The 25,065-nt window shown below is 43.5% G+C and overlaps 1 protein-coding gene across 3 annotated transcripts in view; it reads left to right on the forward strand.

Annotated features, from left to right (window-relative positions):
- Nucleotides 1-25,065, forward strand: part of si:ch211-126c2.4 (uncharacterized) — a 32,711-nt gene that overhangs the window by 4,695 nt on the left and 2,951 nt on the right. For 2 of the 3 annotated variants that reach the window (XM_064951163.1, XM_064951162.1), the window contains 5 exons: nt 1,719-3,589; nt 3,775-3,820; nt 7,334-7,465; nt 9,266-9,367; nt 21,612-21,683. In XM_064951163.1, the coding sequence (XP_064807235.1) occupies nt 2,033-3,589; nt 3,775-3,820; nt 7,334-7,465; nt 9,266-9,367; nt 21,612-21,683 (1,909 nt within the window). In that variant the 5' untranslated portion in view covers nt 1,719-2,032. The remainder of the gene's footprint in view (nt 1-1,718; nt 3,590-3,774; nt 3,821-7,333; nt 7,466-9,265; nt 9,368-21,611; nt 21,684-25,065) is intronic. The other variant, XM_064951164.1, reaches the window with a different exon arrangement.

Raw genomic sequence — 25,065 nt, forward strand, 5'->3', positions numbered from 1 at the left:
ACATCATCCAATAGTCGAAGACCTTAGAAAGGCACATGGTATAGAGGGAAATAGTCCTATAATTCCTATAACTACAACCTAAAATTTCTTACCTGGGAATATTGAAGACTCATGTTTTAAGCATGTCTCAGTTTAGGTCACCTAACAGCACGAGCTCTGAAGATAGATGGGGGGGCAATCAATTCACATATGGAGTCCAGGGCACAGCTGTGGCCTCAAGGTGGTCTATAGCAAGCGGCAACGTTGAGAGACTTGTTTCTGAAAGTTGGATTTTTAAAAGTAGAAGCTCATATATAGATTTCACATGATTAGGAATGCAGATAAGCATTTATTAGTCACAGATACTTAAACAAAAAAATGTAGGACTTGGGATCAGAAAACCAGTCCGTATCTGGTGTGACCACCATTTGCCTCATTCAGCTTGACACTATCTTTGCATAGACTTAAGCATGCTGTTGATTGTGGCCTGTGGTATGCTATCCCACATTTCAATTGCTGTGGGAAGTAGCTTGATATTTGCAGGAACTGGCACACGCTGTCGAACATGTCGATCCAGAGCATCCGAAACATGCTCAATGGGTGACATGTCTAGTGAGTATGCAGGCCATGAAAGAACTGGGACATTTTCAGATTCCAGGAATTGTGTATAGTTTCACCAGCTGTCCGGGTCGTTGTTCTCAGGCCATCCCACAGATGAAGAAGCTGGATGCGGATGCCCTGGGCTGGTGTGAGTACACATGGTCTGCGGTTGGTGAGGCAGGTTGGATGTACTGCCAAATTCTTGAAAACAAATTTGGTGGTGGTTTATGGTGGAGAAATTAACATAACATTTTCTGGCGGACATTATTACACTCAACATGCCAATTGCACACTCCCTCAACTTGAGACATCTGGTGCACGGAGACAATGATCATGCTTTTTAATCAGCTTCTTGATGTGCCACACCTGTCAGGTGGCTGGATTCTTGGAAAATGAGAAATGCTCACTATCAGCGCCGTAAAAAGAGTTTGTGCACCACAAAATTTGAGATTATTTCTGACATAGGACCAACACTTTACATGTTTTATTTTTGTTCATTGTCTTATCATTATAAAAATGAATTGTATACAGTTTTTTACCTTTTAATATTTTCTCAATGGCAGAGCTGTCAAAGTTGTGAGAAACCTTTCAGGTCTGGTGGAGGCGAAGTGCCTCCCTGTGGCAGCACTTTGTCTCCCTGCCAAAACAAAACATTTGATAAATCCTGCCAAGATTACCCTACCCATATTGTTAATAAACATTGTTCAAGATCAGAATCTGAAAAATAGAGATGTTTCTATGTTAAATGCACATGTTTAACATTCGTGGATTGAATAAATATCTTTAGTTAGGATTACTTAGTGTTTCCAGTCCCCTTTAAAACACCATCTGTAGATGCTACAATGCAAACATTGGTGTATTGTAAAGCTTTACAGCTTGATCTGTAATGTGATTATTATTTAGATTGAAAATATGTTTAATCTATGAAGATTGGAAAATATTAACTTGAAGGTTATCCATATTAACTCTACATTTAGCCCCTGTTCCTCCCATTTGTTCCATATTGGGTCTATCCTATTATGGTTAAACTCATAAAATATTCAGTTATTTAACCTAGTCATAGCTGCAGCCATTGCTTGTTGGGCGACTTTTGTTTGTACATTGATTTGATTATGGGAATTTCTATTTCTACCCTACAGGCCACTGACAAGGGCAATCTGAACCTCACTGCCAATGATATCTGGGGTCACAAACATGTTTCTGCTTTGAAGCATAAAGCACGGAATCTGCCACCTGGCTCTGTGGAGCAAAGAAGTACCCAAGAGACACCAGCAGTGTCAATTAGTCCCATTCCACCAATGTCAGGCATATTGATTCTAAGTTTAGCAACCAATTTGCAAGGAAGATCCCATTCAGTCTGAAAGCAGCCCAGAGATAACCAGTCAGACAGCGCAACTGAATTGTCTAACTTAACAACCTTGACTGACCCGGGCCAAATACAGACGTACCCTGTATGTCACTCCATATGGAGACTCTGCCAGACTTTAGTGTTATAAGTGGAGAAACTTCACCTCTTTCAGACATCGGTCATTCATCTACACCATCACAGCACAGTGGTATCAGTGGGGAGCCCAGAGCCAAGCGGTGGTCCTCTAACCCAATAACCATGCTCACCCATATTTTAAAACCCAGCCATCTGGGATTCAACGGGCAGGAGTCCTGCTCCCCAATTTTGAGTCCCATACGTGCCTCAAAGATCTTCAGGATTCAAGATGAAACTTTACCGAACTGCACCGGAGAAAGTTTATTTGAGGACACTATAGACCCCTGCTTTTTGCCTATGGTGGAGCCCACTGTTGGCAGCTCTACAATGGCTTTGTCACACACACCTCCAGAGACTTGCATTTCTATGAAAGAGAGTTTCACTAAACCAGAGGATGCAAATAAAGATTTGCAAAAGGGCTCTAATTTTAGTCTCAGTTTGCCGGGAAGTCCAACAGCTCTCAGGGAGACTATATCAACCAGTAGCTGTTCCAGAGCTTCCCTGGAGGGCACACATGACATATCTGCATTCGAGGGCAGCAAAGAAAGTCTGCATTCCTTAGAACATAAGGTACAGAACCTGACGACCGAGGTTGCTGTGTCTGTTGTGGTGCAAAAATCAAGTGTTGCCTCTTCCTGTCTCTCAAATGCTAATGTCACACAGATAATTTGCCCTCATAGTGAGATGTCTGCATCCTATACGGTGCCATTGTCCTCGTCAACATCTGGTTCCTTGTGTGATGACAAGAGGGTGAACAACGTCACCTTTGAACTTCTGGTTGAACCAACACTGGAGCCCAAAACTGGGACCAACGAGCCCAATGTCACGACTACTGCGCTGGAGGCTGTGGAGATTAGTAGGCCAATGAAAGACACTTTTGAAGCTTGCCGTCCTATGAAGTTCAATGCAACCACTGAGCAAGAGACTTATGATGGTACCAAACAACCTCTAAATAATACTTTTCAAACTAACCCCCATGTAAATGCAACCACTGAGCCAGTGACCATTGTTGGCAATGCACGCCCCCCTTTTCAAACTGACCACGAACCAACAAAAAGTGCTGAAGTTGATGTCCGTGAACATATGGTACAGTCCCAACCAGGCCCGTCCGGGAGAGATGGTGATTCCTTCACCTTGGATGATACTCTGGAGTTGGGTCCCAACTTTCTGCTCACATCCACTCCCATGGTTACATCTACGGCTTTAAGGAAACCAGAGAGACCCTCAGATGTGCGGAAAAAGTTATCTTCGTGCACCCTGCCAAAACCAGCTAAACCACCTGCTGTCTCTAAACTCGCCACTTATAGGAAGACATTCCTTCAGCCCCAAGGTGTCACCTCCAATCCCAAATCACTGCTACCCCCACTGAGATCTGTGTCCCAGCTTCCATCATGGACTCACCCACCAAAGACCAAGACAGCCCCCGTGGCTTCAGCCCCTTCGGAGCCATCCTCTGCCATACCCAGCAGAAGATGCAAAACACGAGCAGATGCCTCGGGACATGCTGCGGTCACTGTTTCTCAGCAGGTAGGCTATGGGGAATGCTAAGTGTGGTTACATCTCAAAAGGATATATTAAAAATAAAATCTAAACATTTTTAATATGAAGGATATATTTATGAGTTTGATATTATTCTCTACCAACCAATCCACTGTATTTAGTAATATTGAATCAACAGATTCTACAGTTCTTTCCCTCCATTTCTCTCCTAGGCCTCGACAGATGATACTTCCAGTAGTAGGCGTAGCACAATTGCAGGTGAGCAGCTGTTCCTTTTAATCTGTTGGGTATGTATGGCTCTGTCTCAAAGTTTTAAACCTTTCCTCGTATACTATCCTCTGCTGATTATTAATTTGGCAGAACATGGCAGGTGAAAGCAATATAGTGGAAACTTATCTTTTCCTTTTACCTCTGTTCATGAAGGAAAGGATATGAGGAGAAGAAGCCATTTTAGAGTACTGAGACAGACTAAAGGGACTCTCAATCATTCTTCCCTTATTCCTTACATCCTCTTTCGCATTTGATAAAAAGGTTCTAGGGGAGGAGGCAGCGGCGAAAAATCAAGAGATACAATTTAAGATTTACGTCTTCACACACACTCAGTACGTTCGGAAAGTATTCAGACCCCTGGACGTTTTTCCACATTTTGTTACAGCCTTATTCTAAAATGTCATCTATCTCATAATGACAAAGTGAAAAAAGGGTTTAGACATTTTTGCACATTTATTGCAAAACAAAAATGCAATGCAAATAGTCTGGGTATCCATTGGATTAGATGTTTGAGTCTTATGGCTTGGGGGTAAAAGCTGTTTAGAAGCCTCTTGGACCTAGACTTGGTGCTCTGGTAAGCAGAGAGAACAGTCCATGACAAGGGTGGCTGGAATCTTTGACATTTTTTAGGGCCTTCCTCTGACACCGCCTGGTATAGAGGTCCTGGATTTTGGCTCCACTTATGTACTGGGCCGTTCGCACTACCCTCTGTAGTGCCTTACGGTCGGAGGCTGAGCAGCTGTCATACCAGGCAGTGCTGCAACCAGTCTGGATGCTGTAGAACATTTTGAGTATCTGAGGACCCAGGCCAAATCTTGTCAGTCTCCTGAGGGGGAAGAGGTTTTTATTGTGCCCTCTTCACATCTTGGTGTGCTTTGACCATGTTAGTTTGTTGATGTGGACAACAAGGAACTTGAAGCTCTCAACCTGCTCCACTACAGCCTTTTCCTGTAGTCCACAATCCTCTCCTTTGTCTTGATCACATTGAGGGAGAGGTTGTTGTCCTGGCACCACACAGCCAGGTCTCCGACCTTCTCCCTGTAGGCAGTCTCATCGTTGTCGGTAATCAGGCCTACCACTTGTCATCGGCAAACTTAATGATTGTGTCGGAGTCGTGCCTGGCCATGCAGTCATAAGTGTACAGGAGGGGACTGGACACGCACCCCTGAGGGACCCCTGTGTTGAGGATCAGCGTGACGGATGTTGTTACCTACCCTTACCACCTGGGGGAGGCCCGTCAGGAAGTCCAGTTGCAGAGAGAGGTGTTTAATCCCAGGGTCCTTAGCTTATTGATGAGCTTTTGAGGGCACTATGGTGTTGAATGCTGAGCTGTAGTCAATTAATAGTATTCTCACATAGGTGTTGCTTTTGCCCAGGTGGGAAAGGGCAGTGTGGAGTGCAATAGAGACGGCATTGTCTGTGGATCTTTTGGGACGGCATGCAAATTGGAGTGGGTCTAGGGTTTCCTGGATAATGGGGTTGATGTGAGCCATGACCAACCTTTCAAAGCACTTCATGTCTACAGATGTCAGTGCTACAGGTCGGTAGTCATTTAGGCAGGTTGCCTTGGGGTTCTTGGGCACAGGCACTATGGTGGTCTGCTTGAAACATGTTGATATTAGACTCCGACAGGGAGAGTTTGAAAATGTCAGTGAAGACACTTGCTATAGTTGGTCAGCGCATGCCGTCTGGCCCCGCAGCATTGTGAATATTGACATGTGTAAAGGTCTTATTCACATCGGCTGCGGAGAACGTGATCAGTCTTCCCGGAACAGCTAGTGATCTCATGCATGTTTCGGTGTTATTTTCCTCGACACAAGCTTAGCGGTAGTTTAGCTCGTCTGGTAAGCTCGAAACCGGTGTAGTATGATTCGACCTTAGTCCTGTATTGACGCTTTGCCTGTTTTATGGTCCATCAGAGAGCGTAGCGTGTTTCTTATAAGCTTCCGGGTGAGTCCCGCTCATTAAAAGCGGCAGCTCTAGCCTTTAGCTCAGTGCGGATGTTGCATGTAATTAATTTCTTCCGGTTGGGGTATGTATGTACAGTCACTGTGGGGATGACGTCATCGATGCACTTATTGATGTAGCCAATGACTGACATGTTGTACTCCTCAATGCCATAGGAAGAAGCATCTAGCATCTGCTTCATCTAACTACTTTTTTATTGACCGGGTCACTGGTGCTTCCTGCTTTACTTTTTGCTTGTAAGCAGGAATCAGGAGGATAGAGTTATGGTCAGATTTGACAAATGGAGGGCAAAGTGAGAGCTTTGTATGCGTCTCTGTGTGGTGTATAGGTGGTCTAGAGTTTGTTTTTTGTTTTTTCCCTCTGGTTGCAAATTTAACATGCTGATAGAAATTTGGTAAAACAGATTTAAGTTTCCCTGCATTAACTTAAAGTCCCCGGCTACTTGGAGCTCCACCTCTGGGTTAGTGTTTTCTTATGGCGGAATACAGCTTCAATGCTGTTTTAGTGCCAGCCTCAGTCTGTGGTGGTATGTAGACAGCTCTGAAAATACAGATGAATTATCTAGGTAGATAGTGTGGTCTACTGTTTATCATGAGATACTCTACCTCAGGTGAGCAATAGCTCGAGTCTTCCTTAGATATCGTGCACCAGCTGTTATTTACAAAAATGTACATAGGCTGCCGCCCCTTGTCTTACCAGATGCCACTGTTCTGCTTGTACAGCGTATAAACCACCAGCTGTATTTTGAATGTGTCGTCGTTCAGCCATGACTCCATGAAGCATAAGATATTACAGTTTTGAATGTCCCTGTTGGTAGTTTAATCTTCTGTGTAGGTCATAGATTTTATTCTCCGAAGATTGCACTTTAACTAGCAGAATGGAAGGAAGTGGGGGTTTATTCGATTGCATACGAATTCTCGGAAAGCAGCCTGCCTCTCTGGCCCATTTTCGCTTCCGCCTCTTCACGCAAATCACGGGAATCTGGGCCTGTTCCCGAGAAAGCAGTATATCATTTGCTTTGGACTCGTTAAAGGAAAAAAAGGATTCTGTCACTCCATGGTGAGTAATCGCAGTCCTGATGTCCTGAAGTTATTTTCAGTCATAAGAGATGGCAGCGGCAATATTCAATACAAAATAAGTAAAACAACATTTTTCAAAACAATCGGTTGGGGACACGTAAAACGTAAGCGTTCTCCGGCCACCCTTGTTATGACACTCATCTTTGAGATGTTTCTATAACTTGGAGTCCACCTGTTGAGGTATTTCTGTTTTTTTTTATGAGGCTGTAACGTAACAAAATGTGAAATAAGGGAAGGGTTCTGACTACTTTATGAAAGCATTGCCAAGTTATTGTTACTCATTGTATGTATTACTTGTTTTACTTTTCTATTCTATATTCTTTCTCTGCATTATTAGGAAGGGCCAGTAATAAAGCAATTCACTGTCAGTCTACACCTATGTTTACGAAGCATGTGACACTTTTTTGTTTTGATTCCCTCAGTCATCACCTCTAATTTATTGTTGAATTTATAGAATCCAAGCTGATGAGCACTGGCCTGAGGAAACCTCAATCCTATGGCATTCAGAGATCCATAGCTAGCCTCAGGCATCCTGCAGTAAGAGCTATGGCAACCCGCTCCACTGAAAACCCCAGCCTCTCTTCAGGTATGAACAGCATTGTATGAGAGTGGTGGGATTAAACCTAACTGCCCATTATGTGAATTTTACAAGCTTGATCCCACAGCTTCATGTACAGTGCATTTGGAAAATATTCAGACCCCTCGACTTTTTCCTGATTTTGTTGCGTTCTAAAATTAAATATTTTTTTCCCTCAATCTATACACAACACTAGATAATGACAACGCGAAAACAAGTTTATCAATTTTTCAAAATTTATAATGAATAAACATACCTTATTTACAAGTATTCAGACCCTTTGCTATGACTCCAAATTGAGCTCAGGTGCATCCTGTTTCCATTGGTCATCCTTCAAGTTTCTACAACTTGATTGGAGTCAACCTGTGGTAAATTCAATTGATTGGACATGATTTGTAAAGCAACACCTGTCTATAGAGCTTCCCACAGTTGACCCTGCAGCACTCCACCAATCAGGCCTATATGGTAGTGGCCAGACAGAAGCCACTCTTTATTAAAAGGTACATGACCGGCCGCTTGGAGTTTTCCAAAAGGCACCTAACAGCACTCCATGAGAAACAAGATTGAACTCTTTGCCCTGAATGCAAAGCGTCACGTCTGGAGGAAAGCTGACACCATCCCGACGGTGAAGCATGGTGATGGCAGCATAATGCTTTGGATGTTTTTCAGCTGCAGGGACTGGGGGGAAAGATGAAGAGGGCAGAGATCCTGAATGAAAACCTGCTCAGGACCTGCGACTGGGGGGACGATTCACCTTCCAACAGGACAATGACCATAAGCACACAGTCAAGACAATGCAGGAGTGGTTTCGGGACAAGTCTCAATGTCCTTGAGTGGCCCAGCCAGAGCCTGGACTTGAACCCGATCTAACATCTCTGGAGAGACCTGAAAATAGCTGTGCAGCGAAGCTCCTCATCCCCCCCCAAATACAGGTGTGCCAAGCTTGTAGCATCATATCCAAGAAGACTCGAGGCTGTGATCACTGCCAAAGGTGTTTCAACAGAGTAAAGAGTAAGGGTCTGAATACTTCTGATATTTCAGTTTTGTATGTTGTACAGTATAGGAGGGGACTAAGAACACACCCCTGAAGGGCCCTGTGTTTGTCAGCGTGGCGGATGTTGCCTACCCTCACCAACTGGGGGGGTGGCCTGTCAGGAAATCCAGGATCCAGTTACAGTGGAAGGTGTTCAGTGCCAGGGTCCTGAGCTTGGTGATGAGCTTTGAGGGCACCATGTTGTTGAATGCTGAGCTGTAGTCAATGAACAGCATTTTGACTTTAATTTTGTGAAGGTGGGTAAAGGCAGTGTGGTGTGCAATATATTTCATTTGTGGATCCGTTGGGCCGGTTTGCAAATTGGAGTAGTTCAACAAAGTAGTGAGTAATGGGTCTGAATACTTATGTAAATGTGTTAATTCTGTTTTTTATACATTTGTAAAAATGTCAACCTGTTTTTGCTTTGTCATTATGGGGTATTGTGTGTAGTTTGAGGGGGGGGGGATATTTCATACATTTTAGAATAAGGCTGTGGAAAAAGTCAAGGGGTCTGAATACTTTACAAATGTGCTGTAAGTTGCCATATGATCTTTAATGTAATGGTACTGTGTTTTTTTGTCATGCATGTCTGAGTTGTATAACCTAAAAAGTACATTAATTACTTATGAGTATTCCACCTGTAAGTGTTAACCCAGTTATTTGTTGTCCATGTTTCCTTATCAGACAAATCCCTGACAAGAATGTTTTTGTCAAACATTTGAAAATAGAAGACTTAAATCCTTTGTTTTTGGTCATTATTTTCCATTTCATCACAGGTTTAAATGGAAGGAGTCTACAAGCACCCAACCAAGTCCAGAAGCACTTGCCAACCAGCAGTGATGCTTTTCCTGTAGCAAAGAGGAAAAAAATAGGTGAAGGTGGGTGTATTTGTCAATAACTGCTTGTGTGCGATGTCTTATATTAAAGAAGTCTTGAGGTATTGCTTTTCTGAGGAAGAATACCTCATGATAAGCTGTAGACCACCCTATTTATCAAGAGGTTTCCCGTTTGTATTATTTGTATCCGCCTATTTACCACCAAACTGATGCTGGCACTAAGAACGCACTCAACGAGCTGTATAAGGCCATAAGCAATCAAGAAAATGCTCATCCAGAAGAGGTCCTCCTAGTGGCCGGTGACTTTAATGCAGGTAACGTTAAAATTGTTTTACCTAATTTCTACCAGCAAGCCACGTGTAACCAGATGGAGAGAGACTCTAGACCACCTTTACTCCACACACTCATTCAAAGCACTCCCTCGACCTCCATTTGGCAAATCGGACCATAATTTCATCCTGATTCTTCCTTATAAGCAAAAACTAAAGCAGGAAGCACCAGTGACTCACTCAATACGGAAGTGATCAGATGATATGGATGCTACGCTACAGGACTGTTTTCCTAGCACACACTGGAATATGTTCCGGGATTCTTCCTATGGCATTGAGGTTTACACCACCTCAGTCACCGTCTTCATCAATAAGTGCATCGACGTTGTCCCCACAGTAATCGTACATAGATATCCCAACCAGAAGCCATGGATCACAGGCAATATCTGCACCAAGCTAAAGACTAAAGCTACTGGTTTCAATGAGCGGGTAACTAATCCAGACGCTTATAAGATATCCCGCTATGCCTTCAGACGAACCATCAAACAGGCATCGAGTCAATACAGGACCAAGATTGAATCTGACTGCTCGCCGGATGTGGCAGGGCTTAAACTATTGCGGACTACAAAAGGAAACCCAGCCACGAGCTGCCAAGTGATGTGAGCCTACCAGACGAGCTAAATGCCTTTTTTTTATGTTCTCTTCGAGGCAAGCAACACTGAAGCATGCATGAGAGCACCAGCTGTTCGGGAAGACTGATCACGCTCTCCGTAGCTGATGTGAATAAGACCTTTTTTAACAGGTCAACATTCACAAAGCCGCAGGCCAGACGAATACCAGGACGTGTATTCCAAACATGCGTGGACCAATTGGCAAGTTTCTTCACTTACATTTTCAACCACTCCCTGACCGAGTCTGTAATACCAACATGTTTCAAGCAGACCACCATAGTCCCTTGTGCCCAAGAATGCAAAGGTAAACTGCCAAAATGATTACTGCCCTGTAGAACTCACATCGGTAGCCATGAAGTACTTTGAAAGGCTAGCTTTGGCTCTCACCAACACCATCATGCCGGAAACCCTAGACCCACTACAATTCACATACCACCCCAACAGATCTGCAGATGATGCAATCTCAATCACACGACACACTGCCCTTCCCCACCTGGACAAAAGGAACACCTATGTGAGAATGCTGTTCATTGACTAGAGCTCAGTATTCAACACCATAGTACCCACTAAGCTAAGGACCCTGGGACTAAACATCTTCCTCTGCAACTGCATCCTGGACTTCCTGACAGGCTGCCCCTGGTGGTAAGGGTAGGCAACACATCTGCCACGCTGATCCTCAACACTGGGACCTCTCAGGGGTGCATGCTTATTCCCTTCCTGTACTTCCTGTTCACCCACAACTGCGTGACCAAGCACAACTCCAACACCGTTAAGTTTGCTGACTACACAAGTGGGCCTGATCACCGACAATGATGAGAGCCTATAGTAGAAGTCGACCAATGATTTTTTTTTAACGCCGATACTGATTTTATTGGAGGACCAAAAAAGCAGATACAAACTAGGCCGTCATTGAAAATAAGAATGTGTTCCTAAAGACCTAGTAATATTTTACATCAATAGCAGTCAATATCAATCATCTTACTTCAGTCTCATAATCTGAAAGTTGTAAATTCTGCAAGAACCCTGGCTAACAAGTTGAATCAGCAATACAAAATTGGGTTTATTTATTTGCTAAATACCTAACTAATCACACAGAATTCACATACACACAATTAATCATAACTTGATTACAAATTACGTCATAAAGAAAAACATCCCTAGAGGGCGGAACAGATGACACAAAGGAAAAGGGACTGGGTTGAGTGAAAGAGCGGGAGACTGAGGAACAAATGGAAAGGGAAAAATCTGTGCTATCGTAAATACAGTATCTTATGCATTTTTAATTATCGCCCATTTGGAAAAGGAAAATGCAATAAATATTTACTCAGAGCTGCGCTTCAGTACGTTGGTGGTAGATGGAAGGCAGTGTTGCCAAACCGAGTCCTTTGTCCTTTGAAGAATGTCTCTGGTTGTCAATTGGATACGTAGTAATGTCTTTGGGTGATAGACGGGATACTCTATCTATTCCTTCCTAACCCTCTGCTGTTGCTAACTCAGCGGCTAGGTGGTATCACTTCTGTAGTGAATAAGAGTTCAAAATTCATACCATTTGCCACCAAAGCTCACGCTGAGGTTGGCTTTGTTCTGTAGTTATCTGAACCATTCTGACATAGGACCGTCGTCCCCACGTCTTTGGAACAGGAAGTTATGTTGTCGTCAAGGCTTTATATAGGAAGGGAGAAGAGGGCATGTTTGAAATGTTTTATAGCCCATGCCACTGATTATCTCAGCCTTATCTTATGAAAACCACATCTCATTTTATAAGCTAAAATCACATTTCATCCCATCACAAATAATTTCATATTCAAACTTTTAAATTGAACAACAATTCCATGTGAATCCAATAACTCGGTGTAACTTTCCACTGTAGAGTTTGTCATCTCATCATTGATGAGAATCAATGATCATCATATTCATTAAGTACCACCGCTAATGTTCAATTGTTCGGATTACCAGAATATAGTTAATTTCTCCCCATCTACTGATGTTCCCAGAATCTCTATGTTAACCAAGGTTTTTTAAAAATGTAACCTCAGTAGGTTATAGGAAAAAGGGGGGAAGAGGTATTTATGACTCTTAAACCTATCCCCCAGGCCAACGTCATGACACCTTTTGTGGGTGGACCATTTCAGCTTGTCTGTGACGTGTACGTCGAGGAACTTAACTTTCCACCTTCTCCACTACTGTCCCGTCGATGTGGATAGGGGGCTGCCTCCTCTGCTGTTTCCTGAAGTCCACGATCATCTCCTTTGTTTTTTTGACATGAGGTATGGTGTCAGGAAAATAACCACACTCAGTGGGCCCTCACCTCCTCCCTGTAGGCCATCTCGTCGTTGTTGGTAATCAAGCGTACCACTGTAGTGTCGTCTGCAAACTTGATTGAGTTGGAGGTGTGCATGGCCACGCAGTCATGGGTGAACAGGAGAGGGCTGAGAACGCACCCTTGTGTGGCCCCAGTGTTGAGGATCAGCGGGGTGGAGATGTTACCTGACCTCACCACCTGGAGGTGACCCGTCAGGAAGTCCAGGATCCATTTGCACAGAGTGGGGTCGAGCGTTATGGTAATGTGGCCACACCGTCTCTCTTGAGCTTCCCAAGTTGTGCCAAACGGACCAGTTCGTAGCAGGATTCTTCACTGATCTTTTACACTTTCTCTGGAACATGAAATTTGTTCGTACCTCAAATCAAATTTTATTTGTCACATACACATGGTTAGCAGATGTTAATGCGAGTGTAGCGAAATGCTTGTGCTTCCAGTTCCGACAATGCAGTAATAACCAACAAGTAATCTAACTAACAATTCCAAAACTAATATCTTATACAGAGTAAGGGGATAAAGAATATGTACATAAAGATATGAATGAGTGATGGTGCAGAGCAGCATAGGCAAGATACAGTAGATGGTATCGAGTACAGTATATACATATGAGTATGTAAACAAAGTGGCATAGTTAAAGTGGCTAGTGATACATGTATTACATAAGGATGCAGTAGATGATAGAGTACAGTATATACGTATACATATGAGATGAAGAATGTAGGGTATGTAAACAATGCTACCTAATATAATGTTTAAAGTGGCTAGTGATATATTTTACATCCTTTCCCATCAATTCCCATTATTGAAGTGGCTGGAGTTGAGTCAGTGTTTTGGCAGCAGCCACTCAATGTTAGTGGTTGCTGTTTAACAGTCTGTCTCTCGGTCCCAGCTTTGATGCACCTGTACTGACCTCGCCTTCTGGATGATAGCGGGGTGAACAGGCAGTGGCTCGGGTGGGTGTTGTCCTTGATGATCTTTATGGCCTTCCTGTAACATTGGGTGGTGTAGGTGTCCTGGAGGACAGGTAGTTTGCCCCCAGTGATACGTTGTGCAGACCTCACTACCCTCTGGAGAGCCTTACGGTTGTGGGCGGAACAGTTGCCGTACCAGGCGGTGATACATCCCGCCAGGATGCTCTCGATTGTGCATCTGTAGAAGTTTGAGTGTTTTTGGTGACAAGCCGAATTTCTTCAGCCTCCTGAGGTTGAAGAGGCGCTGCTGCGCCTTCACGATGCTGTCTGTGTGAGTGGACCAATTTAGTTTGTCTGTGACGTGTATGCTGAGGAACTTAAAACTTACTACCCTCTCCACTACTGTTCCATCGATGTGGATAGGGTGGTGTTCCCTCTACAGTTTCCTGAAGTCCACAATCATCTCCTTAGTTTTGTTGACGTTGAGTGGGAGGTTATTGTCCTGACACCACACTCCGAGGGCCCTCACCTCCTCCCTGTAGTCCGTCTCGTCGTTGTTGGTAATCAAGCCTACCACTGTTTTGTCGTCCGCAAACTTGATGATTGAGTTGGAGGCGTCCGTTGCCGCGCAGTCGTGGGTGAACAGGGAGTACAGGAGAGGGCTCAGAACGCACCCTTGTGGGGCCCCAGTGTTGAAGATCAGCGGGGTGGAGATGTTGTTGCCTACCCTCACCACCTGGGGGCGGCCCGTCAGGAAGTCCAGTACCAGTTGCACAGGGCGGGGTCGAGACCCAGGGTCTCGAGCTTGATGACGAGCTTGGAGGGTACTATGGTGTTAAATGCCGAGCTGTAGTCGATGAACAGCATTCTCACATAGGTATTCCTAAGTTCTGTGAGGTGGAAGGATTTCCTTTGTCTCCATGAAAAACTACTCTCTATAACTGTGTCCATGAGGTCTTCTCAGGAATTCACGACCTCTGACCACAGCAGTCTGGTTGTAGAAGCAGAGAGTGGGGATGGTGCTCGCTGCACTCAGAGGGCAACGTCATGACTCAGCCTTACTCTAAAATTGATTCATTTGTTTTTTTCCTCAATCTACACACACACATTACTCCCATAATGACAAAGCAAAAACAGTTTTTTAGAGATTGTTCCTAATGTACATCACACTTACATAAGTATTCAGACCCTTTACTCAGTATTTTGTTGAAGCACTTGTTTTTTTAGCAGAGTTTACATCCTCGAGTTTTCTTGGGAATGACGCTACAAGCTTGGCACACCTGTATTGGCTGTGCTGTGTGATTATTGTCATTGTCTTGTTGGAAGGGGAACCTTCGCCCCAGTCTGAGGTCCTGAGCATTTTGGTGCAGGTTCTCTCTGTACTTTGAACGTTTCATCTTCCCTCGATCCTAACTAATCTCCCAATCCCTGCAGCTGAAAAACATTCCCTCAGCATGATGCTTCCACCACTATGCACCATATTTCCTCCAGATGGGACGCTTGGCATTCAAGACAAAGCGTTCAATAGTGGTTTCAACAGACCAGAGAATCCTGTTTCTCATTGTCTGAGTCCTTTTAGGTGCATTTTGGAAAACTCCAAGCAGGCTGTCATGTGCCACTGTTCTTGGGGACCTTCATTGCTGCAGAAGTTTTTTGGTTCCCTTTCCCAGATCTCCAATCAAGTTGTAGAAACATCAAGGTTGATGAATGGAAGCAGGATTCACCTGAGCTCAATTTCTAGTCTCATGGCAAAGGGTCTGAATACTTACGTAAATACGTTTTTATTATTTGTAATAAATGTGCCAATTTCAAAACCTGTTTTCACTTTGTCATTTTTGGGTATTGTGTGAAGATTGATTACAAAAATATGTTTTACTCAATTTTAGAATAAGGCTTTTAACATAACAATCTTGAAATGGGGTGAATTCTTTCAGAATGCACTGTATGGAGACTGCCTGAACGAGAGCCAGTCAGTCTGAGTATGTGTTTGCCGAGCCTTACGGCAAATGGAATTCTTGATGTAGAGTAACTGCCAGATCATGGTTGAACCTGTTTTTTTAAAATTCTAATTTTCTTTTATGGGGGCGTGTTTAACAATACCACAGAAAATACAAAAAAGGTGTCTTCGACTGAGGGGATCAAGCTGATTCTATACAAATTTAGAGGCCAGAGGTCATGAAGGAAGGCTTGTTTATTAGTTTTTTTAGCAAGCGTCTATGACAAGTCAGGACAGGTCGTTTCACTGAGCAGCGATTACGATCACCGGCTGTAAAACATTGGTCATTACAGAAAACAGCAGAACCTGTCAGGATTATTTGTGAGGATAACATCAAGGAGTAGCCTTTTCTGGGTTTTTGGAGTAGGGATGCACGATATATCGGAATCTGACGGTTATTCGCTAAAAATGCCAACATCGGTATTGGCCCGATGTCGGGGGTTAACATGCATACCTATATAACGTAGGTACATGCCCTAATGACGCCACTTAAAAATTTTGCGCAACACGTGCAACACACCATTCCTAACTTAGCCCACAATGTCTGCTGTGTGGATCGAGCAGTCATTTGAAAGAGTAAGAATTTCCGCGAGACAACTCAGGCAAAATCCATTAAAGCCAAGGTAATGGAATTCATTTCCCATGACAATCAACCGTTCTCCGTATTGGGTGATGATGGTTTTCGCGATTGATCGGGCACCAGTACACACTAACCTTACCATGTGCGCTATTGTTCAGATGTTGCCCTACCGGAGTTGCATAGTAATTGCGTCACTACTATTAGCTACTACTACTACTACTACTATTTACAACATACTATGGAACGCCGTTTAGGTCTTTGCGTGTCAAAAAAGATGCACGTCAAATAACACAGTTCTATAATAGAAAGTTGTGTTTTCTGAATTTGCACATGCAAGCCAAGCGCCACCACTATCAGAAGCACTGTCAAAGCTGTACAAAAACAGTATGCAAACACCGGCCACGAACGATGTGTTTACGATAGCACTTTGGTAATAAAGCATTATTTGCTAGACTGTAACTTCTGGGCTAGCTAGCTAGCTTTAGCTTGGGAGCACCAATACAATCAGCCTGAAAACAATGACCAGTAAAAACTGCAGTCATTTTCACTTTTCTTAGCACTGATTTAGGAATCCTTGTGAGTAAGTATTGTTGTTCGCCTATTGAAATTGAACTTCAGTTCATGAAAATAAATAGCTAGCCAGCTACTTAACCCTGTTGCCCTTAAAGTTATAAGTTATAGAGTTAAAAGTTACAAGTTTAAGTTATAAAGTTATAAGCAGCCAGCTAGCTTCATCTGGCTGAGGCTAGACCTGACCAGGCTGTGTGTTGTGAAGCTAGCCAGAATAAGGATTAGGCACAATAGGATTTGCGGTTTGCCTTCAAAATTAAAGTGCCTCTTTCAAAGTGATGCATAAGGTTAGAATTGATGGAATCATTCCATATTTAAACTAGATAATGTTTAACAAGGTTGGAATGTGACGCAATGAAATGGGGTATCAGTCTACTGTGACACTCACAACACAACTGTGAAGAATTTACGCACATTTTTGGCATTTGTAGCTCTTATCACGGGATTGTGACTGTGTGAATTCACCTCCCCTGTCAGCCTATTGTGTGTGTGTATAGACATTCATATTGCACTGTACAGCTTTACATACGGACTGGGGATCAATGAAATTGAGTAAGTCTACTCAATACCCAATATATTTTTTTTTCCCCAATGTCCTCAGTTATCAGACTCAAACATTCACGCAGTATTGTTTTTTTTCTCAGGAATAGTGTTCAATACACATAGGTTGCCAACAAATGTTTCTCAATTAAGTTTGTTTCAAAGTCCAGCAATAAGAGCTACTGTTCTCTGGGTGTCACTGAGTAAACTGATACTCCATGGCATTGATAGGTAAGTCTGTACAGTGAAATAAGTGTGCAATTCTAAGTCTAATACATTCTGTGTGATTAACAGACATATCAAATTGTCTTTTGTCTTTTACATAACATTCCAGTCTTGTTTAGCATGATCTAAGTTATGGCATAATTCTACTATTTGTATTAATTTGCATCACTGTCAATGACATATTTTTTTATTTTGAAGGTTAACCTCAAAGTTCCACTACTGTGGCTGGCTAATTCTTATTGTGGCTAGCGTCACATAGATGGGTCCGACCACCATTAATCAAATAAGAACTGTCTTACAAATTAGGGTTATTTTAGATGACACCTAGCCATATAGTTAGCTAGCTAGCTACTGAAACAGATTGTTTTTGGGCAAGAACATTTTTTGCATTCATGAGCAAGCTAGCTTTTTTTTGACCAGCACTGTAGGTACGCGAGCCAACTTTACCAGCATCATGAGTCGTTGTGACATAAAATACGAGTGATTGTGTAATAACTACATGAAAAATGCATTAAACTGTGACATGCAGTCATATTCAGGTCCTGATTGGTCAACAAGCTTATTTTGACACGTCAAATAGTGTTATTTGACTTAACTTTTTTGACATGCAAAGACCCAAGTGGCGGTCCATAGAAATCCTGGTTGAGAATAAAACGACTGAACAACAAAACAGCAGAGCAAATAAGTGGAGAAAAAAAATACTTTTTGATTGTTATATTTAAAAGCCATCAAAACCTTTTTTGGTGTGTGTGTGACCTTTTCATGTAAGGCTCTTTGTCAGTTGTCTCTTCACCTCTTCATCAGTACTGATCTGACAGAACTGACCAGTTGAAAACCAGCCTAATTATGATCCTTCACCATATTGTTTTTATCCAGTGCAGATGAAGGGAATAAAACGAGGAGAGGGTAGACTTGAAATTTTTTTTTAATAATAATATATACTTGTAAATTGGATATATCATAGAACACCAAAAAGTAAACGTTTCTGGAGACACCTTGCCTCAGGGTTCTCAAAACATTGTCAATAGAAAATAAAAACGAACGGCGTGCAATCGGTCACGCGCTCAAAACCGCTCTGGTTGATTTAGCGTCGTTGTTTTTCAGAATACAAGCCTGAAACCATGTCTAAAGACTTGACATCTAGTGGAAGCCATAGGAACTGCAATTTGGGTCCTATCCAAATACATACTGTATAGGCATTCAATAGAAAAGTACCCACATCAAAAATATCCCACTTCCGGGATGGATTTTCCTCATGTTTTCACCTGCCATATCAGTTCTGTTATACGCAGACATTATTTTAACAGTTTTGGAAACTGTTCTATCAAGTTCTATTCTAGCTTCTGGGCCTGAGTAACAGGCAGTTTACTTTGGGCATATTTGTCACCCAAACTTCAAAATACTGCCCCCTACCCAAGAGAGGTTAAATAAGTTAATTGTTTTGCCCCACAGTTAGTGAAACAGCTAAAATGGTTTACATACCAAGTGTTGTCATCGATTCCTTGTAGAGACTCCACACTGCTTCTTTTGTCACATGGGATGGCAGCAGCTTGCCACCAAAGTGTTTGTCCTGTGTTGTGGAAAAGTTCTTACACAGACTGAGTGTCCATCTTAAATGAGTCACTGTTCGTCAGCGAGCTGGATGGGTTCCAACCAACTCAATGCACCATATTACAAATCAAATGTATTTATATAGCCCTTCGTACATCAGCTGATATCTCAAAGTGCTGTACAGAAACCCAGCCTAAAACCCCAAACAGCAAGCAATGCAGGTGTTGAAGCACGTTGGCTAGGAAAAACTCCCTAGAAAGGCCAAAACCTAGGAAGAAACCTAGAGAGGAACCAGGCTATGAGAGGTGGTCAGTCCTCTACTGGCTGTGCCAGGTAGAGATTATAACAGAACATGGCCAAGATGTTCAAATGTTCATAAATGACCAGCATGGTCAAATAATAGATCTGGGACAGGTAGCATGTCCGGTGAACAGGTCAGGATTCCATAGCCGCAGGCAGAACAGTTGAAACTTGAGCAGCAGCACAGCCAGGTGGACTGGGGACAGCAAGGAGTCATCATGCCAGGTAGTCCTGAGGCATGGTCCAAGGGCCCAGGTCCTCCGAGAGAGAAGGAGAGAATTAGAGGGAGCATACTTAAATTCACACAGGACACCGGATAAGACACAAGTACTCCAGATATAACAAACTGACCCTAGCCCCCCGACACACAAACTACTGCAGCATAAATACTGGAGGCTGAGACAGGAGGGGTCAGGAGACACTGTGGCCCCATCCGATGATACCCCCGGACAGGGCCAAACAGGAAGGACATAACCCCACCCACTTTGCCAAAGCACAGCCCCCCCCCCCCCCCCCCACCACCACTAGAGGGATATCTTCAACCACCAACTTATCATCCTGAGACGAGGCCGAGTATAGCCCACGAAGATCTCCACCACGGCACAACCCAAGGGGGGTGCGCCAACCCAGACAGGATGATCACCTCCGTGACTCAACCCATTCAAGTGACGCACCCCTCCTAGGGACGGCATGAAAGAGCACTAGTAAGCCAGTGACTCAGCCCCTGTAATAGGGTTAGAGTCAGAGAATCCCAGTGGAAAGAGGGGAACCGGCCAGGCAGAGACGGCAAGGGCGGTTCGTTGCTCCAGAGCCTTTCCCGTTCACCTTCAAACACCTGGGCCAGACTGCACTCAATCATATGACCCACTGAAGAGATGAGTCTTCAGTAAAGACTTAAAGGTTGAGACCGAGTTTGCGTCTCTCACATGGGTAGGCAGACCATTCCATAAAAATGGAGCTCTGTAGGAGAAAGCCCTGCATCCAGCTGTTTGCTTAGAAATTCTAGGGAGAATTAGGAGGCCTGGGTCTTGTGACCGTAGCGTACGTGTAGGTATGTGCGGCAGGACCAAATCAGAGAGAGAGGTAGGAGCAAGCCCATGTAATGCTTTGTAGGTTAGCAGTAAAACCTTGAACTCAGCCCTTGCCTTAACAGGAAGCCAGTGTAGGGAGGCTAGCACTGGAGTAATATGATCAAATTGTTTGGTTCTCGTCAGGATTCTAGTAGCCGTATTTAGCACTAACTGAAGTTTATTTAGTACTTTATCCGGGAAGCCGGAGAGTAGAGCATTGCAGTAGTCTAACCTAGAAGTAACACAAGCATGGATTAATTTTTCTGCATTTTTGGACAAAGTTTCTGATTTTTGCAATGTTACGTAGATGGGGAAAAAAGCTGTCCTTGAAACAGTCTTGATATGTTCGTCAAAAGAGAGATCGGGGTCCAGAGTAACGCCGAGGTCCTTCACAGTTTTTATTGTACACATCTCAATCGGGAGCTCTCCTGCGGCAGTCCCAACAGTTGTCTGTGTGTAGCCATATATAAAGACAAGTTATATTTGCATGATTTAGCATAATTAATCATTACCGTTTTGTTTCATGTGACCAACCAATACTGTTTCATAACATGTGACAGACCAACACCTCACGAGGCTTCTCTCTAAACTGAGACCTTAACTGAGAAATCTTAAGTTCTCAAAACAACTTCATTTGTTTTCAACACGGTCTGGGCGTACTGCCAAATTGCATCTACTGATAGTTGATTTGTACAGTCAGCCACTTGCATGAACACAGAAATTGGTTATTAGAACAGCACAAGCATTCTAATTCCCATTCCACCTGGATGGCGTCCTGGCAATACTATTGCATTATCCTCTGCGTAGTTGAAGTTCACCACTCGCTGCAAGTCCTCATGCTTCAGGTGTAACCTGTGCTGGATTGGGCCAGCTCTTTTTGATGGGAGGCATTAGACAGTTCTCTTTTATATGACTGGTGGCGGAGAGTCAGGTGTGTCCTACTGATGCTGAAAGAAAAATTCCAGATACAAATATTTTAGCATTCTTGTACAATAGCAATGCTGCCATGTCAATAACACGTCTCCAAAAATGACACGGCGTCTCCAGTTGTTTACATTTAGTAATTGTGACGCACCTTCCATATTCACCTTCCATGCACTTTTTTTTTTGAGACGGAACCCATGTGAAACACGGTTGTTGGTACTGGTCCCTCAGGGTAACTCTACCGGCCTTACGCCACAGATGGGAAGACTAAGTTTATTCCCAAAAAGCCATCAATGCACTTTGTAACCACTGGCCAAGTAGTCACAGAATGATCAATCTGTCTATTGATTTTCTTGCAGGGTGTGCAAACTATGTGCTACTTCAGCAAGAACTGGAGACGTGTCGTCAAGAAAATGAGAGACTGCAAGCAGGTATTATTCAAATGGAACATTTCTATTCTATCATTTTTTCTTTGGGGGGGTTACAGCCTACAGTTGAATGGAGGAGCCCTGCTTACTGAGATTTACCGTCCAAAACAATTCCCTTTTCCCGGGATAAAAAGCTGTGAGAAACTGGTCAATTATAATACCTTTACATGAACAGCATGGCGTGAAATGGAACTGCTAAATTATATGCAACGTCTAAATATGGCTTCTCTACGGCCTCTGCATGATGAATTGACGCTCAAGGTGGGGACAGACAGCCCATCTCAATATGGAGCGCAGTTCACAATGCACTTAGACCTACGTATCTCATCATGGTAAGCGTTTTAAAACAGCCCATCACTCAAATATTGTTGCTTTAAATCGGTGAACTCGCAAACACTCTCTCGCAGTCTTTCTCTCTCTCTCTCTGTCTTTCTCTCGCAGTCTCTCTCTCTCGCAGTCTTTCTCTATCCATCAAGCCTTTTACTTTACTTTGTTGAAGCACCTTTGGTAGCGATTTCAGCCTCGAGCAGGTTGATAGCTTCAAGTTCTTTGGTGTCCACCCCCCCCCCTCAAACCCCACTTTTACGCTTCTGCTACTCTCTGTTCATCATATATGCATAGTCACTGTAACCATATCTACATCTACATAATATCTCAATCAGCCCAACTAACCAGTGTCTGTATGTAGCCTTGCTGCTGTTATCTTTTTACTGTTTTTATTTCTTTACTTACTTATTGTTCACCTAATACCTTTTTTTTTTTGCACAATTGGTTAGAGCCTGTAAGTAAGCATTTCACTGTTGTAATCGGTGCACGTGACGAACTTTGATTTGAGTCTTCGGTATGACACTACAAGCTTGGCACACCTGTATTTGGGGAGTTTCTCCAATTGTTCTCTGCAGATCCTCTCAAGCTCTGTCAGGTTGGCTGGGGAGCGTCGCTGCACAGCTATTTTCAGGTCTCTCCAGACATGTTAGATTGGGTTCAAGTCCAGGCTCTGGCTGAACCACTCAAGGACATTCAGACTTGTCCCGAAGCCACTCCTGTGTTGTCTTGGCTGTGTGCTTAGGGTCGTTGTCTTGTTGGAAGGTGAACCTTCTCCTCAGTCTGAGGTCCTGAGCACTCGGGAGAAGGTTTTCATCAAGGATCTCTGTACTTTGCACCGTTCATTTTTTCCTCGATCCGGACTTGTCTACCAGTCCCTGCTGCTGAAAACCATCCCCACTGCAGACGCTTGGCATTCAGGCCAAAGAAGTGCTGGTACTGCTTGATCTGTGGCAGCGGCCTGAAGTACGGAGTCAGGTGTTATTGCCAGCCATAGCTTTCCACCAGCACCATATCATCCATCCATTCTTGTACAATTGCAATGCTGCCATGTCAATAACATGTCTCCAAAAATGACACGGTGTCTCCAGTTGTTAACATTTAGTAATTGTGACGCACCTTCCATATTCACTTTCCATGCACTTTTTTTGAGACGGAACCCATGTGAAACACGGTTGTTGGTACTGGTCCCTCAGGGTCACTCTACCGGCCTTACGCCACAGATGGGAAGACTAAGTTTATTCCCAAAAAGCCATCAATGCACTTTGTAACCACTGGCCAAGTAGTCACAGAATGATCAATCTGTCTATCTCATCATGGTAAGCGTTTTAAAACAGCCCATCACTCAAATATGGTTGCTTTAAATCAGTGAACTCGCAGTCTTTCTCTCTCTCTCTCGCAGTCTTTCTCTCGCAGTCTTTCTCTCTATCCATCAACCCTTTTACTCTACTTTGTTGAAGCACCTTTGGTAGCGATTTCAGCCTCGAGCAGGTTGATAGCTTCAAGTTCTTTGGTATCCACATCACCAACAAACTAGAATGGTCCAAACACACCAAGACAGTCGTGAAGAGGGCATGACAAAGCCTATTCCCCCTCAGGAAACTAAAAGGATTTGGCATTTGTCTTGAGATCCTCAAGGTTCTACAGCTGCAACACTGCCTGGTTGCATCACTGCCTGGTACAGCAATAGCTCGGCCTCCGACCGCAAGACACTACAGAGGGTAGTGCGCACGGCCCAGCACATCACTGGGGCTAAGCTGCCTGCCATGCAGACCTCTACACCAGGCGGTTTCAGAGGAAGGCCCTAAAAATGGTCAAAGACTCCAGTCACCCCAGTCATAGACTGTTCACTCTACTATCGCATGACTTGGCACTCCCCCCCCACCCCACTTTTACGCTGCTGCTACTCTCTGTTTATCATATATGCATAGTCACTTTAATTATACATTAATGTACATACTACCTCAATTGGCCCGACCAACCAGTGCTCCCGCACTTTGGCTAACAGGGCCATCTGCATTGTGTCCCGCAACCCACCACCCGCCAACCCCTCTTACGCTTCTGCTACTCTCTGTTCATCATATATGCATAGTCACTTTAACTATATCTACATGTAAAATGAACGGCGTGCAATCGGTCACGCGCTCAAAACAGCTCTGGTTGATTTAGAGTTCAGTGGAAGAATGTTCTCATTCTTCCTTGTTTTTCAGTATACAAGCCTGAAACAATGTCTACAGACTGTTGACATCTAGTAGAAGCCATAGGAACTGCAATTTGGGTCCTATCCAAATACATACTGTATAGGCATTCAATAGAAAAGTACCCACATCAAAAATATCCCACTTCCGGGATGGATTTTCCTCATGTTTTCACCTGCCATTTTAGTTCTGTTATACGCAGACATTATTTTAACAGTTTTGGAAACTGTTCTATCAAATACTACCATGCATTTACATATCCTAGCTTCTGGGCCTGAGTAACAGGCAGTTTACTTTGGGCATATTTGTCATCCAAACTTCAAAATACTGCCCCCTACCCAAGAGAGGTTAAATAAGTTAATTGTTTTGCCCCACAGTTAGTGAAACAGCTAAAATGGTTTACATACCAAGTGTTGTCATCGATTCCTTGTAGAGACTCCACACTGCTGCTTTTGTCACATGGGATGGCAGCAGCTTGCCACCAAAGTGTTTGTCCTGTGTTGTGGAAAAGTTCTTACACAGACTGAGTGTCCATCTTAAATGAGTCACTGTTCGTCAGCGAGCTGGATGGGTTCCAAACAACTCAATGCACCATATTACAAATCAAATGTATTTATATAGCCCTTCGTACATCAGCTGATATCTCAAAGTGCTGTACAGAAACCCAGCCTAAAACCCCAAACAGCAAGCAATGCAGGTGTTGAAGCACGTTGGCTAGGAAAAACTCCCTAGAAAGGCCAAAACCTAGGAAGAAACCTAGAGAGGAACCAGGCTATGAGAGGTGGTCAGTCCTCTACTGGCTGTGCCAGGTGGAGATTATAACAGAACATGGCCAAGATGTTCAAATGTTCATAAATGACCAG

Source organism: Oncorhynchus masou, chromosome 31 (genome assembly GCF_036934945.1).
Source record: "Oncorhynchus masou masou isolate Uvic2021 chromosome 31, UVic_Omas_1.1, whole genome shotgun sequence".
Taxonomy (NCBI): domain Eukaryota; kingdom Metazoa; phylum Chordata; class Actinopteri; order Salmoniformes; family Salmonidae; genus Oncorhynchus; species Oncorhynchus masou.